Source organism: Candoia aspera, chromosome 1 (genome assembly GCF_035149785.1).
Source record: "Candoia aspera isolate rCanAsp1 chromosome 1, rCanAsp1.hap2, whole genome shotgun sequence".
In the NCBI taxonomy this organism is placed as follows: Eukaryota; Metazoa; Chordata; class Lepidosauria; order Squamata; family Boidae; genus Candoia; species Candoia aspera.
The window spans coordinates 195,946,565-195,963,921 of record NC_086153.1 but is presented as its reverse complement, the minus strand read 5'-3'; the positions used below and the strand labels follow the sequence as shown (position 1 = coordinate 195,963,921).

Below are 17,357 nucleotides of genomic sequence, written 5' to 3'. Positions count from 1 at the left end.
AACAAAAGTTATCCAAAATGGTTGGATCTAGTAATAGTAACTTGAGGAGGGGATAAACCACTCCCTCTTTAAGTAACAGCAGGACCACCCCCTCTCCCAAGGAAGAATTCACCATGACTAGTATCCAACTGCAAGTTGTCTCCTTGGAAGCCTTAACTAACCAGGAGGGACATGGGTTCAGCACATAAGTGGCCACACTAACAGTTCCAAGAACCCTGACCCTGACCATCAGACTAATAGGATCAAATTCATCCCCAATAACCAGTAAGACTGGGCCTCAGTCAGCTCCACAGGATCCCCCTCAAGGCTGAAGTCCAACCTGGAGCGAATCTGACTTTATCTGACAGATGCCTTGCATCTTCAGTCACTATAAACAGGGATGATGGGCAGCTGTGGACACAATAAGGGTGGAAAAATATTGATGTTTTGCCACCCTTGGTGCCATGAGGTTGGCCTGAATAGTGGATCTAATTCATGCTTGGTTGGGTTCACTCCTTGTCCTCCAGTGCTCTAGGCATCTCTTCTCACACTTCATCTCTCAGTAAACCAAGGGTCCATGAGAGGAGGGAGATCTCATCCAAAGCCCAGCAGCCCTCTCATTCCAAGCAGCAATAAGGCACAGCCGGACTGTGCCCCAGACCTTCAGGAACAAACCCAAGCTTCTCTGAAACCCAGTAGGTTCCATTAGTTGCCTGGGGTGGACCAATCAAATAGGGGAGCACACCAAGGTGCTCCAGGGCAATCAGAAAGTGATCTGACCATAACGGGAGCGATGGTGATCTCCTCCAATTCCATATCACACTACCACTGTTCCGACACAAAACCAGATCTGGCAAGTGACCATCATTGGGCCCTCAGTGACCTAGGTCAGGTCCATGGCTGTCATAATGACTATGAACTCCCCAGCTACCTCAGACTCTGCCCCCAGAGAAGGCAAGTTGAAGTTCCCCTAGATCATAAGCCTGGGGAACACCATCACCAGCCCAGCCACAGAGTCAAAGAGTTCAGGCAGGGAGGTTGCAACACAGCAGGGAGGCTGGTACAAGAGCAACAATCCCAACTGATCCCTGTAGTCCAACTTAACAAACAGGATCTTGTATCTACTTATCTGCAGGGCAGCACCTTTGAAAGCCACCAGATGACCGTAGCTTCTCCACCACCTCTGCCCTGAGGGTGGAGCACATTTCAGAGAGAGGAACCCCCCTCCCCACATGCCCAGCCAGTTCTCAGTATACACACCAAATCAGTCCTCTCATCCATGATTAAATCACAGATGAAGGAGGACTTATTACAAGCTGCTACTGAATGCCAAGTTGTTACTCTGGTGGCCTTCAGAGGCCTGGGCCTCTGTGCCAATCTCAGAACAGCACAATCTCCATCTTGAAGAAAGGTCCAACTTCACTTACAAATAATCTAATATAAGGTTATAGTTTTTAGACTCATTTATGGATGTCTTCTAACATTACTCACTCATTGTGATCTCTCTTTTTATTTTGTTGGGTAGCTTTCTTAGACATCTTTGAAATACACATTTTCAGTGATTTGCTAGGATCACTTTCCCATACAGCATAAATAAAGTTATGCAGTATAACAATTCTTCATATCCAAACATATAGATGTATATCACCAGTTGTAGAGATCTCAAAAGGAACCTTGTACAACCTGCAGATTATATACTGACTGCAGAAAAATTGACCCGAGGAAAAGAGAGACTATCACAGCAGACACTCAATAGGAGAGAAAGTGGTGATGCAAAGGACAATGTGAAACACTCACTTTTGTATTAACATAAAATGGATCCAGGTCTTCCAAGGGAGTAGCGACCATTCCAGGAGGGATGTCACCATAAATAAATGGCAGTGATTTGCCAGCCTCCAAGTCACTACTTGGTTTGGGGCCATTTTCATCATCCTCTTTATGGTCTTGTTTGGACTGCTTGGCCTTTTCTGCAGCAATGCGTTGTTCAATAGCTGCAAGAGACTCTCTGGTGAAATAGTGAAAGCTGTCCGGACCTGGTGGTACAAGCACTGGCTGCGCCATCTTGTCATCCTGCACATTTTAATTACTAGTTATTCTCTTGCATAAGGAAGTACTGAAGGAAAGAGAAAAACAAGAAAGAAGATTAAAAATCAGAGGTGACCAAGGAGTTTATCAACAAAAAAATCATCACATCTTCATTAATCTAACACAATACAATATGGAAGAAAATAATTATATTTTAGACTGACAAAATGAAGACTTTAAATATTCAGACTGTCTAGTTTTGACAGTAATTCTTATGGGCTGATAGGATTGTTAGCTGTTTTTTTTTCCCCCCTTCCTGGCAAACTTTTGTAGCTTTAATGGTGACCTAACCAGTCAAAATTGATCAGAGAAATTTTTGGCTGGCATGAAGATTCAGGGATGGGAAGACATCATCTGCTGAATCTGTTTCATATGGAGCTGTCAAAATATACCAGAACTCTACCATGAGGCTCTTTTAGAAGCCCAGTGGATCTCCCAACAGCAGTAAATAGCAGTTATGAACTTCGTTGCTTCCTGGCTGTACTTCTATCAAAGGCCCATTCTAAAAGCTGATCATTTTTAAGCTGCAAGTAACCTGAAGGATTGTGCTATCTGACAATATTCAAACACACTTCAACTGCAAACAGTATTTTATTAATTATAAAACATGAGAAAGTTGTTCCACTATAGAAGCCCAAAGGAAAGGAATAGTTAATTAAACAACAATTGTTAATTACAAAAGGGTTTCATTCAGCAATTTCTCCCTGTATTTGCTTTCAGCAGGATTTGTCGGTGATTTTCAGAATTAGGTCAGGGGGCAGAGTACCCATTGGATGTTATATTGTCTATTTGTTACAGCCATAAAAAAGCATTATCAAGTTGATACGTGGGGGAAAACATATTTTCATTAACAACAATACAACCCTATTTAATGCGGCTCCTACAGGCCAGTACTCCTGAGTATTCAAGGTTATTGCAGTTGTAAAAAGCAGTGTGCGAGAAGATGGCTTTACTTCTTTTAATGGGACTAATATACTATTTTGGAAATGTGCCTAAGAAGAATACAACATACTATCATAATTCAGTCACAACATACTATCATACTATCATAAAACATACTGTCATAATTCAGTCACTCTCTCTCAGCCCAACTCACCTCACAGCTGTCGTTGTGGGGAAAAGAGGAGGCGGAAGGAGTGTTAGTTATGTTCGCTGCCTTGAGTGATTTATAAAAATAATACAAGCAGGATAAAAATTAAATAAATACATACATACATACATACATACAGCATGTGGCCAAAGGTCAGCAAAGCAGTGAGGAACATGGGGAAGCCAGCAAGTGGTGGGAAGGACTGCTTGCCCTGCACCCATTATGCTGGTGAATGGTTTTCTTAGTTTTGCAGGCCCAGGTTTCAGAGGCCTAGCAGGAGAAAAACAAAGATCTCCCCACCTCTAGAGGCTAAAATTCTGTGTCTGCAGTCTCACCATTGGCAGCCTGCCTTGAAGTAGGAATGTGATTATTAGGGGCAGAGCTGGACAAAGGGAAAGAATAGCAGAGAAGCACAAAATCAAACCCTGGTCAGAAGGGAGACCAATCACTAGAGCTGAGAAATGATACTGAAAGCAAAATAGAAGGCAAAGCAGAGTGACAAGAGAGGGAAGAAAGGGGTGGGGGTGGAGAAGGAGGAGGAGGAAAGAAAAGGGAAAATAAAGTAAAAAACTTGCAGAATTATGTAAGATAATTTTATCGATCTTGATCTCTCAGTTGCAAGTGTTTGGAGACAAAGCAAAAAAAAAAACCTTAATGGAAGCGGGAAAAGCCCTACGCTGCAAAAACAGCTAATGGATCCTTAATGCACTGGCAGAATAAATAAAGGCTGGATTTCGAAGGTCTCCCTCAACCGCATCTGTTAAGTGGATCCATTTCAGTATAGTTCAGGTTTAACATCTGAATAAACATTTAAAAGTGTATGAGGAATATTCCACTCAAAACACAATTTCAACGTTTTCAGATGTTAAGACTATGAACCAGGTAGAATCAATAAGCATGAAATATGATCAGAGTGGTCTGGAAGATCACCTCGATTTTCTCACAGAAACCATAGCAGTTGATGGTACTGTGTAAGTGGCATAGTAGATGCAGTTACAGTTATTAATTAATATCCTTTTTCAGCATCCATACATAGTGCCTGCATTTGTTTCAGCTGAGGGCATAAAACGGAACATACTATTATGGATGCATCAAAGGGTGAATTATGAACTATGATATTGTTTTAAAAATCAGAGAAACTAAGCAGGAGCATTCTGTAGAAGAATTCTCTAATTCTTAATTTTGCAAGCAGTCACTGGTAATGGCACTAAAATGGTCGACCCAGATTTCTTAGTGTAAATTAAATTATTAAAATATATTATTTTTGCTATCATTTTAAATAATATCGGAGTCCAGTTCATTATCAGGTAATTGAAAATCCTAATTCTTGCTGTTTTACGAAAGTCTGGTTTGGAACTTTCATTGGACAAATGTGATATTTGTTCCAAGTATTCAGTTTGTAGCAGCAGGCAGCTGCTACAAAGCAATATTATACAGTACTTGATTCTGACCACAGCCCCAAAATAAACTCAGCAGGGCCTTTAATCACAGTATGAACATGCCTTGCCAACCGGTTTTTTTTTTTTTTTTGCTGTGTCTGAATGATGTGCTTTCAGCTTATGAGAGAGACAGGTTTAAGCAATCCTTATGTATTCTGGGTTTGACCTGCTTTGACCTATACAACAAAGCAGGAGAGGTGGTCCAGCCACCTGTTAAGACTTGTCACACACAGATACCCCAAGCCCCATCCCAACATCACTGCACTGATCGCCAGACAATTTCTTGCCAGTTGATAGCATCCAGAGAGCAGGAAGGCAGCACCCAGAGGATTTTATCAATTGCTTTGCTTAACATGTACTGTATGAAGCAAAATCAAGATGTCAACATTCAGCAGCAAACCAAATGATAGACAATACTTGCAGGATAGGGACTGGCAATGGGGACAGCAAATTTTGTGGCGATACAGTTTTCTGCCAGTTCAGGACCTGGTTAATGGTCCTTTTAACATGGCAGTGAGGAAGTGCCTTTAGAAATGTTCAGCTGTGCAAGACTAAGATGTCTAGAAGATCTCTTGAATGCTTGTCTGAGGTCAACGTAGAATCTTGGAAACAGTAACAGGAATTCCCCAGCCACATTTTTAGTGAGTTAATTAAGGTGAAGTCTCTTGGAATACTTTGAGATGCTTTGTTCCAGATTTTTCCCCATTGAGGCTAAACTGTCGCCCGCAAGATAAGCTATCTTCAGACTCACCCACTATTCCTTCCTTTCCTTTCCTAACCTGCCCACAATCCCATATCCAGAAGGCAGTGGGCTCTAACCGAAATGGTGATGTTGAAAATCTTAGAACAGTAACCTTGTCAAGTTGTGGGATAAGGGCCAAAGCAGCACAGAGTCCATCACCCTTCAAACCCCTGGAGGTTGAAGGACCGAAAGAGGGCCTATTCTTGCCTGCTTACTGTAAACCAGCCACTTCCATCTTGGCACACACCCAATCTGTTGGACTTCAATTCCCATTGACCCTTAGCTCTGGCTAGGGATTATGGGACTCCCAAACTCTCAAAAAAAGACAGGATGATTGAAATTATTTTTCCATCCTCTTAAATACCCAAAGTTAATAGGTGCTACTGATTATTCAAGCCCCTTAAACAGCTCCACCAATTCTGCCTTGCTGCTTATTGTAACAAACTATGCAGGAGCTGTTGCTCAGCTGGCACTTCTTCCATGGCAGAACCAGGTAAGGAAATTGCACAGAATTTAGTCTCATGAACGATTGGGAATTTGAACCTGAAGGAAAAAAGGTTGGTCCCAGCATGTCCTTCATCCACATGTATTTAGTTGTACTTATACATATTTATACATTCCTATAAATGATCCCAGGGTTAACGTAGTAAACTTGCCTTTGTTTTCCTGGAGTATATGCTTACAAGTTTATTTTGTTCATTTATTTATCCCCCTTTTCTGACAGGAGCTCTAGGTGGCATATCTAGTGCTCCCTCCTTATTTGCTCCTCAATAACACCCCTGTGAGATAGGCTGGGCTGAGAGAGATAAGAATCATTTCCAGTAGTGGGGCTCATTATCAGTCTTTGCTTTCCCCCTTGACTTACACCAAATGAGTCTTGAAGTTCAATTTTTGATGGTGTTTTATTACATCTAGATTTTTTTTTCTTCAGAGAAAATCTGAGGGGCAGAGGAGGTTTCAAAAATGAAACCAACACCCAGGATTTTATTTTATTTTGAATTCTTTTTTTATAGAACTTTATTGTTTTCAAAATATAGTTAAGATACAAAAAAGAGAATATAGAATAGATAGAGAACAGAACTAAAGAAAAAAGAACAAACTATAAAAGTGTATAAAAGATTTTTTTTTAAAGCTTGTAAAACTTGTCGTATTAAAGGCTACTGAACATCATTTTTAAACTGGTCCTCTGTTTTAGACTGGAAACTCCTTTGCAGAAGAGACCTATTTGTTTTCTCTGTGTAATTAGGTAAGTTTAAATTAAGTAGTAAAAACTTCCAACCAGAGCAATGGACTGGTGCCATCTGTTATTTTGATTTTCTCAAAATGCCTCTGAGTCCTATATGTGGACCTGAGATATTCCTGGAAATAAGGATGGTGCTGAAGGCTTTACTCTACAGCAATAATGTTTTCTTTTTAAAAACATTAAATGGGAAATTGGCATGCTATGAAACAAAGAGCAGTCTCTTTCCCTCTCCCTCCCCCTCCCCCCAGTTTAAAATGTTAAAATATGAGGTGGGGCAGGGAACCAAGCAGACATCTGGGGAGATGGCCACAGCCACACTGCTGTGCATAGGCACTACACTGGACTAGCTGTTGTGACCTCAAGCTGCTGCTGCTTAACTAAAAGGAAAAATATAGGCACGGTAAGGCCATGATGATGCTGTCGGCTTAGGCAAATATCTGAATGGGGCTTCTCTAAGTGCAAAGAAAGCTCGAAGTCAGATAAAAATGAGGCTCTGAAATTGCTCTTCAATGTTTGGTTGCTCTCTTGGGGAAAATAGGTGGCAGGAGTATTAGGTATGTTGACCGCCTTGAGTTTTTGTCTGTCTGTCTGTCATAATTCTTGGCTAATTTAGCTTCTCTTTTAAAAATTATTTTATCAGTTGGCTTGTACTGCATTTTTAGCATGATAGCTTTTTGTCTTTTGCCTTTTTATATTGGCTTAATTAATTTTATTAGTTTTTTGGATTTTTGTTTTGCCATTTTGTTTAACTAATTGTACAAAACTATATAGATGCCCATTTTGCCAATAATGAGAATTGCATTTTATAGAAGTCAATGGTCTCTGAAAGGGCATGTTCCTTTTGTGCTTCCTTGTAGCCCATCACATGGTAGACAGTCTGGAGCAGGAGAAATGTTCAGAAAAACAAGTTCTTTAACTTTCTTGATCTCTTGCATGAAGCCATCAGTATCAGGGGAAGACGTAATTTGGACAGAATTGTAATTCAGAGGTATGTCCTAATAGGTTAGGGAAAACTCCTCCTTGAAACACTATGCAGAAGCATCATTAGAGCGGAAAAGTTCACACAAGAAGGTAGCAAGGGCAGAGAATGGAGAGAGTTAAAAGAATCTCTCATACAACGTCTTCTCATAAGCTTTCTCCTCTCCAAACTCTGAAAATCTGTTTGGTGTAGTGGTTAAGGTGCTGGCCTAGAAACCAGGAGATGGTGAGTCCTAGGCCTCCCTTAGGCATGAAAGCCGGCTAGGTGACTTTGGGCCAGTCCCTCTCTCTCACTCCAAGGGTGGTGGCTGTGGGGAAAATAGGAGGCAAGAGTATGTTCACCACCTTGAGTTATATATACAGTAATCATATTTTCTTGCAAAAAATAAAGGATAAACCTGAAGAACAGGCAAATCTGAAAGAAGTTCATAAGGATAAAAAAAATTGTTTATAATTTTGCTTTATAAAGGAAAATTCAAGAGCAAAACCAAGAAAAACTTTACAATAACACATATTCTAATAAAAATATCTAAAATCAAACAGTATATGTAAATTTATTTTTAAAAAGACAATTCAGTTTCCATAATTTTCCCATGAATGTGAAAGTGTGCATTAAGTTGTATGGTAAAAGTTAAGGGACCAAAATAAAGGACAAAACTGAGTTTTTGAAAAATAAATAAATCCAAACGACGGCTTTCTGAAATAAAGGACTGTCCTTTATAATGAAGGACGTACAGTCACTGTAGTTATATATTAAAAAGTGGGATAAAAATATAATAATAATAATAATAATAATAGTATTTACTTATGTGTTAGATTAGTATCCTGCCTTTCCTACAAGAGCTTAAGGTGATGTACATATCAATCTACTGTATCTTCCTATTTTTTTCACACAACCACAACCCTGTGAAGTAGGTTGAGCTGACAGGACTAGCTGGACCACAGTTACCCAGTGAACTTCTGGGGCTGACCTGAACTCAGAGCTCCCTGACACTAATTTAACATTCTGGCCAATACTAAATAAAAAAATAAGGGACTAGAAAGCAGCACACAATTACCCACTATTAAAGGAAATAAGTTCCTCAGAACTACGTGTCTTAGCCCAGGTGTCCCCTGCGTTCTGGGTCTTGCTGGGTTTGGAATACTTAGGGTCTCTGGCTGCAACACAATCAACTACAGAAAGAGTTGATTTATTAACATTTCTACAGAAATGTTTAATTTATGCCACTGATATGAAACGGTCAACCCTTCCCACTCCACTGCCATGGATGCTGCATGGATGTGTTCAGGAACTGAGCATGGCTCTTTACCTCTTTTCATCTCACTTTCTTGTCACATCAGCATGTTCACTCACAATTAAATCCCCATGCACTTAATGAGGCTTACACTAGTATATACTACAGACTCAATGAAATGGCCAAGTTTTTTACTTCAGTTCAGCCATGGCTAGGTAGGAAGTGGATAGGCAGAAATGGTATGTTTACAGAGTCTATGGTAATCCTAACATAAATTGCTCTGAAGCCTAAATGAGCTCAGATACGTTTAATGTTCTAGTCCCGCCTGAGACCTGAATGCCGGCTGGGTGACCTTGGGCCAGTCCCTCTCTCAGCCCAACCCACCTCACAGGGTTGTTGTTGTGGGGAAAATAGGAGGAGGAAGGACTATTAGATATGTTCGCTGCCTTGAGTTATTTATAAAAATAAAAAAGGCGGGATAGAAAATAAATAAATAATGTTTCATTTTTTTCAAATTGTACAAACTGCAATCCTATTTTTATACAAGTTGCCATCCTAAACAAACTTAGGAAGAAATTTGTCTCCATGGACATGGACTTTGTTTATACAATTACACACACACACACACACAAATCTGAATGCAAATAAAATGAAGATGTAATAAAAAAAAGCAATAAAGCACATAAACCAACTGTAATACAATACGAACAATATCTGAATCAGTACACAGAATATCTCTTAAGGCAAAACACCTTTTTGGTTAATATAAGCATTTACAAAATGGCAGCAGGCTTTCATGTTTCCAATATTCAAGGGGAAAGAAAGGATGATGGAAGGAAGGTGGTCTGAAGGGAAGCACTGCCTGTCCAAAGCTGCATCTTCCATTGTTTGGAGAATCTAAATCAGGGTTTCTCAACCTTGGCAACTTTAAGATATGTGGACTTCAACTTCCAGAATTCCCCAGGCAGCATGAATACTGGCTGGGGAATTCTGGGAGTTGAAGTCTACACATCTTAAAGTTGTCGAGGTTGAGATACACTAATCTAGAGGCCTGACTTTTGATCCAGAACTTAGTGGAAAGAAGAAACAAAGAATTGGTTTCTAAACTGGGGGAAACAATTATTTGCTTAGTTCTACTTCCCAGCTGAGTTTGGACTTACGCATAGCTTTATTATGCAGCCTTTAGGCCTCTCCAAATTGTTCAGTTAGGCAAGGATAGGTATTTCTGTTCATTAAGCAGAAATAAACTAAGCTTCAGGCCCTACCCAGACTGAGTCTTCAGACTCACTTCCCTCTCTCTGACACACAAACTTTCAGATCACTATTTGGGCCCTCCAGCACTGCCTCTGCGTGGGAGAATTTTTCCTATGGGTAACTGGGGGAGTTTCTATGGCATGTATCTGCACTTACTGTTTAAGTTGCTCCTCTCCTGTGGTCACACCAGCTTGACCCCACACTGGTGTGAAAACACTATCTGGGTAGAGACACCCTGGCCAAAGACTGCAAGGCATTCAGTCTGGACTGCAGGCTACGTTGTCCTCCCATTGGTGAATTTCCCGCTCCTGGGCCCTCCCACCTTTCTGTTCCAGGAAAGCCGTGGCCAATTGCTTTTCTTCCTGGGGGTACGACATCATGGAAAGACGTAATTCTATATGTGCGAGTATGTAGTCGTAAGGCAGACACAGTGTAAATTACAATTTGAGGTTGGAATGTTTTTGATAAACCCGTCTGGATGACCTTCTTATTACTTCTCCTTTCCTCCTAGGTCAGCATGCTAGCTATACTATCTTTGAGGTATGGGCAGCAAATATCAACAATTGGGTTTACTGGGCCACTGGACCCTGTCTGATTCCTCCCCCTGTCACCACTCCAGATCAGTTCAGCTTGCTGTGAGTGTTTTCCTACAAGGGCACTTGGAGCAGTCCACATGTATGTGGGGAGCATCTCATTGGTTTGGTAGTGAATACATCTCATAAGTGTATGGAAGGTTACCCTTCACCACCACAGTTTGTATAAATAGAATTTATAGACACAAAGGTAAAGCCTAAACATTCACATAAGAACAAGCAGCTTTAAGAAAAAAAATCTTTCTTCTGACTTGTTTCCTTCTAATGTCTTTTAGATGTATCTTTTTCATAAGTCTCTAATAGCACAATAGCTGTAATTCTTGCCTTGTGGATAGTAGGTTGCTGGTTCAAAACTCAGGAAAAAAATTTAAATTACAGTACTTAATTACTTCTCTGAGCTTCCTACCTTTCACTGTAGGATTTAAAAAAAAACAGAGTTGGCACTCTTTCCGTATTTTCCCAGTCACCTGAGATAGAAGGGCTGCACTGTCAGTTCCGTAATAGCCTAAATAACTTATGGTTTAATGTACAAATAAACCATACAGGTCTTCCAAGTTAATTTCCAAATATATTGGAAAGAAGGCACAAAAATAGCTGCATCTTATTACCAGAGGAAAAATCTTTCCATTAATAGGATGCTGGATGAGATTAAATTAAACTGGCCTTTCCCATCTCAGTCAAATTCAGGGCATACTACTTACAGGCAAAGGTTGCATAGATGAAAATAGGGACAGGCTTGTGATACGCAGTTCTTATTCCAAGTTAACAGTTATATTTTGCCTGATGTGCACTGTGCTGGCACTGTTTTCAAAGCCAAGACTATATTTGCTATTTAAATTCAAAATATGTTAGAAAATCCTAATTCTTTATCTGTATGCAACCACAGTTCAGAATATACTCCATTTCCTAAAATAGTGCATGACTGGCTAGATGGAGTTTTAGTCTTTATGTATATGTATCATATGTATTTGTGCTGGAGATAAAATATTGTTGTTTTCTATTCAACTATCTACTAATAACTCTATCAATGATAACACTAGGCAAAAGGCAAAAAAAGGAACATTGATTTTTCAGGAACAATCTAGGGACTGTTCTTGATAAATTATCAGAAAAGGAATGTAAAATGCTGAACTGAGTCAAATGAAGAGGGCATCTGTTGGTACAAGCATGCTGATTGAGATTGCTGCTCTGGGGCTGGAATTGGTGCTGCCACTTGCTTTGCCAACACATATCAGGAGAATGAATTAGATGCATAAGATTTATTATCATTATCATTACCATTATTCTGTAGCTAAATTTTCATTAATACAAAATCTACAGCTAGACGTTGCCTCCCCCTCCAACATTAGTTGCATTCGTACATTTTCTAATCACAGTGCTGTAGAAAATAGAAATAGACCAACACGTTTTATTGAAGAAACACATTGTACTGTCATTTAAAGGTGTTTTGAATATTATATGATCAGTGGATAAGATCTTGTAATGCCAACAAAATTGTTGAATTTACCAGGGAAGGTCTGATGGATGCTGCTGTGTTTTTCTGCAATACTCCTCCTACAATAAATGACTGCAGTGGAAAGAGGCTGTGCTTGGGAGCTTTTTAAGGTAGCAACACTTGCTTTTTTATACATTCAAAGAAGCAAATCAGGGACTTCATTGTCTTTGGATCTATCAGAATAGTATGTACAATCCACCTTCCATTCAACTCTCAAAGAGAGAGAGAGAAAGAGACAGAGAGAGAAAGAGAGATGTTGCATTTTGTCATGCCCTTGTGTACAAGACTTCCACCACCCCTCTTTGATGTGTGTTGGGGGAGGGTATTTATTTTTACACAGTGCATATTCTGTGTAGTGTTTTGCTTATATACACCACCAGGAGGTACTATCTCCTTGCCTTTGGAAAACCATAGCTATTGGAATACTCTCAACCAACAGTGGCTAAATAATGGACAGATTATGAAGATGATGCATACCAACCCCTACCATTAAAGGAGTACATCTGCATTCAGGGAAAGCCATATAAAGATACTGAGGTTTGAAGAACAGGATCCCTAACTTGTAATATTATATATATTCTATCTAGTGCAGAGGGGTGTGTGCTTGTGTGCATGGTCTCTCAGAAAGAGAGAAAGCAAAGATTAAGATCCAAGAGTGGAGTTAAGAATCTGGGATGGATCAGCACTTCGAATGTAACAATGACAGGGCAGTTTGTGATTCATCACAATTGTTAAACAGAGGTGGAAATAATGCACTTGTTTTGACAGGCTTTGCTTTAATTATCCCTGTTTCTAATTGTCAAAGGACAAACTCTGATTCAACTCTACTATTCATTTAACAGACTTAAAGGGATTGTAGCTATTTGTGAGAAAGAATTCCAGAAAATAATGTTATTATTTCAAGGCTTAGTTTGAGGAAGGATTTCCATCATACCACAGGTTCAGAGAAAGGTGTTAAACGTTAACCTTGATGCTAAATCTCAAATAAAAGAGAAGATACCAGCCCTAGGAAGGAGGCAAGGGCAAACTGCTTTTGAAAAACCTTGCCAAGAAAACTGCAGCGACTAGTCCAGGCAGTCGCCAGGAGTCATGTCTGACTCGAAGGTGTGCATGCTTGTGCGCACACACACACACACAAGCCCACAAATACAGTTTATATAGATACATAACAGCTCAATTTTCCCAGCACAGAAATAAGTTATAGAGCAAACTTTACTGGTATAATTTCTGCATTGGTTTGGAGCTTAATTATAGCTGATGAATTCATGATAGAATGATATGCAGAATGCTGTTTGTTACATACCCAAAGGCTGATTCAGAACTTTTTAACATCTTTCTGCAAACAAATAGTACTGAATTGGTTTCTAACATCCAATGGTTAACCTCAGGAACTAGGGAAAAGGACTCTTTCTGCCAGATCCTATGGTTGCTGCCTTTTTAAAAAAGTATCAGGTTTCTAGAGGAAGGAACAGACCTGGCTCTGCATTGGCTTAAACAAAAGCATCCGGTTGATATCAGTTGAATAATGGTGGAATCTATTAGTGGTGGCTTTTATAAGCAAGGCAAATACATTGTATTTATTTTCTTGAAGTTCTAGTGAGCTTATTGTCAACTAAATGTTTTGTGTTAGAAATCTGCATGTCATGTATCCCATTCAGGAAGGTCTTTAGAAGCTCTATTTTAAATGAACATGTAGTAATGACATAGTACTGTAGAATGTATATTTTGAAAAAATTCTAAATCATGAACTGCATATGGACTTCTTCCTCACCCCAAGAAATTGCCACTTAGATCTCGGGAACAAAATACTCAAGACCAACAATGGTATACAGTAACAACAGATATACTGTATGCATATACTGTACACACATACGTTTTATTTAAATTTGACTTCTGGCCTTATGACTATAATAAAGATTGTTTGATATAGCTGGAGTTAATTTTTTAATTGATTAAGCAGCATGCAATATTTAGGAAAGTTGAATTTAAAATAAAAAGGGAAGAAAAGTTTGGAAGTCCCCCAAAACAATGTTTGTAAGGCAGTAAAATTTTCTATGTAGTATTATACTTTAGTACTAAGTAAAGCTTTCTATACTATAGTATGTGGCAATTATTTAAAAAGTCCAACTTCTAAATCTTATTATTATTATTTATTATTATTAATCAAATTTGTATACCGCCCAACTCCCAGAGAATTTGGGCAGTTTACAAAGTAAAAACACAGAAAAAAATAACAACAAAACAAACAAACAAACAAACAAATAAAGACAAAGGAACAAAAAATGGCAAAACTGGGCAACAACAAAAACATACACACAGCTTCAACCACCCTAGCCAAAAGCCAAAGAGGTTTTCCCTTCTTCTGTTGGATTCACTGTTGACAATGGACAGGGTAGAATTTTGATGCTTGTTGAAGTCACACCTTTTTCAATGAATAATCAACATACTGTAATCCAAGCAATGAACAGATGATACACCCGTCATAAATTCTGGTTAACGGATGAAACCACCACGTTCCTTGTTTCTTCAGGAGCAATAAAACCAGCTCTTGGCTGCTAAGCAAAGCAGCTGTTGCCTCAGATGGAACTGTGGAAGCATCTGTACACTGAAATGCTGTATTTGCCTTATTAAAGCAGCTTCAATTGTCCAATAAGTCAGTCTGTTAAAAGAACTGAACTAAAAATATGGCCTGCATCTGTTGGGCAGATGAGATAAAAGGACCAAATTGGAGAGTCTGCTTCCCTAGGAATGAATGAATGAATGAATGAATGAATGAATGAAGGGGCTTACTCTGAAGTAGGTCCTTAAGCTAGCAGGAAATAGTCACTATTGGTGTTAACACAGCATGTCCTTTAAGAATGTTTTCCCTCTGTGTGAGAACACTTACTTAAGAAAACAAAATGGTGTAACAGGGATGGATTAATAGTTACAAAAAAGCCTGAAATGAGACAAAGGCTCTAAGTCCTCAAACCCAAAAAATAAATTGGACTCTAATAACACTAAAAGGCCTAGAGATTTCTAGAGCTCATGCAAATATGGGGCTACACTTTTGTCCAGAGGAGGGAGAAAGGGCAGAAACTAACTAAGCATATAAGAGTATTATGATTAAAAGAACTTAAAATAGTTGTACTGTACATAATCCAACACACTGCACAGTTTCATGACCAACTTGTTAGCTTTTATGATGCAGCTTTGTAACAGCTAAGTTCTATACATATAGATCCTGAATTACTTTAATATGGTTTTGTACTGAATATTTATACTAGCAAATACTAGCAAAACAACCAAACATCTATCTCAAAATTAAACCTTTTGAATAATTTTTGGCATACATATCCATATTTAAAGTACAGCATATTTTAATCTCTCCCCAAATGAAGTGTCCTACATTAAAAGGCCTTTACAGCATTTGCCTGGGGTCAACTACCCCAAAGAAGCAAACAGGTACAAATTCAAGCTGAGCTAGTGTGCATCTGTGTCAGTCCCATGTGTAGCACTCTCTACACATAATTTGAGCTCTAGATTCTGAGCTGCCGTTGCAAAGTGAATATGCTGGCGTATGTTAAAACATAAGCAGAAGGTGAGGACTCAAAAACTGAATTCCCTTTTAGCCACTGGTGCTCAGTTCTAAACAACTTTTGAAACTCAAGGAAGATTAAAGTGCAATTTGTACATTCAGAGTGTTATTGCAAGGAAAGTCATTGCCGAGGTGCGGTGGGGAACAAACAACAGGAACAAACATCGTAACTATAGTCCCTTGCTTTGCTAGGCCAGAAAAGGTTGGGAAAATACCAATTACTTTTCAAAATTCAAATTCAAGAATTTGGTTGGGATAACAATGTTTTAAAAACTACCCTCTGCAAAGTTATTCAATATGATTTAAATCATTATTGTATCAGAATTCTGGTATTCCATTTCCAAAATGTTTATGTTTTTTGTCTTGACACATTCAGGGAGAAAATATCATATCCATCATATGAGAAGAGAAAATCACATTTTCTATCATTACACTGGCAAATACCATTCCATCAGTGGATGGACCCAGTGAGATGCAATGCAGAAACTTTCTTTAAGGAAACATCCTAATGTATTTCAAAATTAATTGTGCCACTGGATTAAGAGATCACGTCTTTATAATACTTTTATTTTATTCTTTCTATTTTACTTTTGTATTATTTGTATGCTCCTCTGACCTTTTTGGAACTGAGTGGCCTTTAAATTGCTGGAATGAATACATGAATAAGCCAATAAATATTTATGTCCAGTTTGAAATAGAATGATTGTGTCTTAATATTCAGTTAGTTTGCCACTTTCTGTTATTTTTACTGAAACTTCCATTAAGTGTAGTTAATTATATTAAGCTTTCACATATTTTCAACTTAATTTTTTATCAGCCCTAATCAGAATGACCAGTGGCATGGGACTTTGGGAGTTGTAATCTAAAATGCCATGCCTGTAGACCAGCCACCATCTCTTCTTGGTACTTGAGGTAAGAAATTTTTAATCTGAGAAAGGAAAAAAGAGAATAGGAGTAGGATAGTAAAGTAGGTTGAGAGCTAAAAGGAAAAGCAAAGTTCTGAACATTAGACAACTTTACAAATATAATTTCAGTGACAATTATATGAGTGGTCTTACAGCTTTGTTTTTATTTAAATGTATAAGAGACACTGCAGCTTTTCTGCTGTTTACTGAATCAAGCCACTCTGGATCCATGACATTGGTATCATTTATTAATTCACATCTATTTGCTGTTCTAGGATTAGTAGAGAAGGAGAACAATATGCACAGCATCTTTGCATAGTTTTTTAGTATTGCCTTCAAAATAAAGTCTCCATATGTAGGTTTATGATGCCAAACTGGACTGCGCAAGAAGTAAATGAAAATTCAAAGAGGCAAATGCCATTAAACAGTGGGCTGACTATTATCAAGTGTTAAAAATATGCAAGGATGCATATGGGAGACTTGGAATTCACTGATACCATACATTTTTAAATACCTTCAAGGAGATATTGCATTATTTATGTGAGACTCTGAGTTACCACTTGCAATTTGAATGTGCCAATGCCTTTTCTCTTTTTTTTCTCAATCACAATGGGCATTTCTTCTTACTGCTGCAATTAATGTGGAAATGGTGTGTGTGTTTGTATGTGCATGCATATATAGGGAAGGTCTGATGAAATATTACATAAATGGAAGCCTGCTCATGTTAAGGGATCCTTTATTT

General features: G+C 38.7%; 1 protein-coding gene across 1 annotated transcript in view; it reads right to left on the bottom strand.

The window, feature by feature from the left end:
* LOC134507533 (sodium channel protein type 1 subunit alpha) overlaps positions 1-17,357 on the bottom strand; it is a 96,431-nt gene that overhangs the window by 63,746 nt on the left and 15,328 nt on the right. The window contains exon 2 of the mRNA XM_063318235.1: positions 1,777-2,092. Within this exon, the coding sequence (XP_063174305.1) occupies positions 1,777-2,040 (264 nt within the window). The 5' untranslated portion in view covers positions 2,041-2,092. The remainder of the gene's footprint in view (positions 1-1,776; positions 2,093-17,357) is intronic.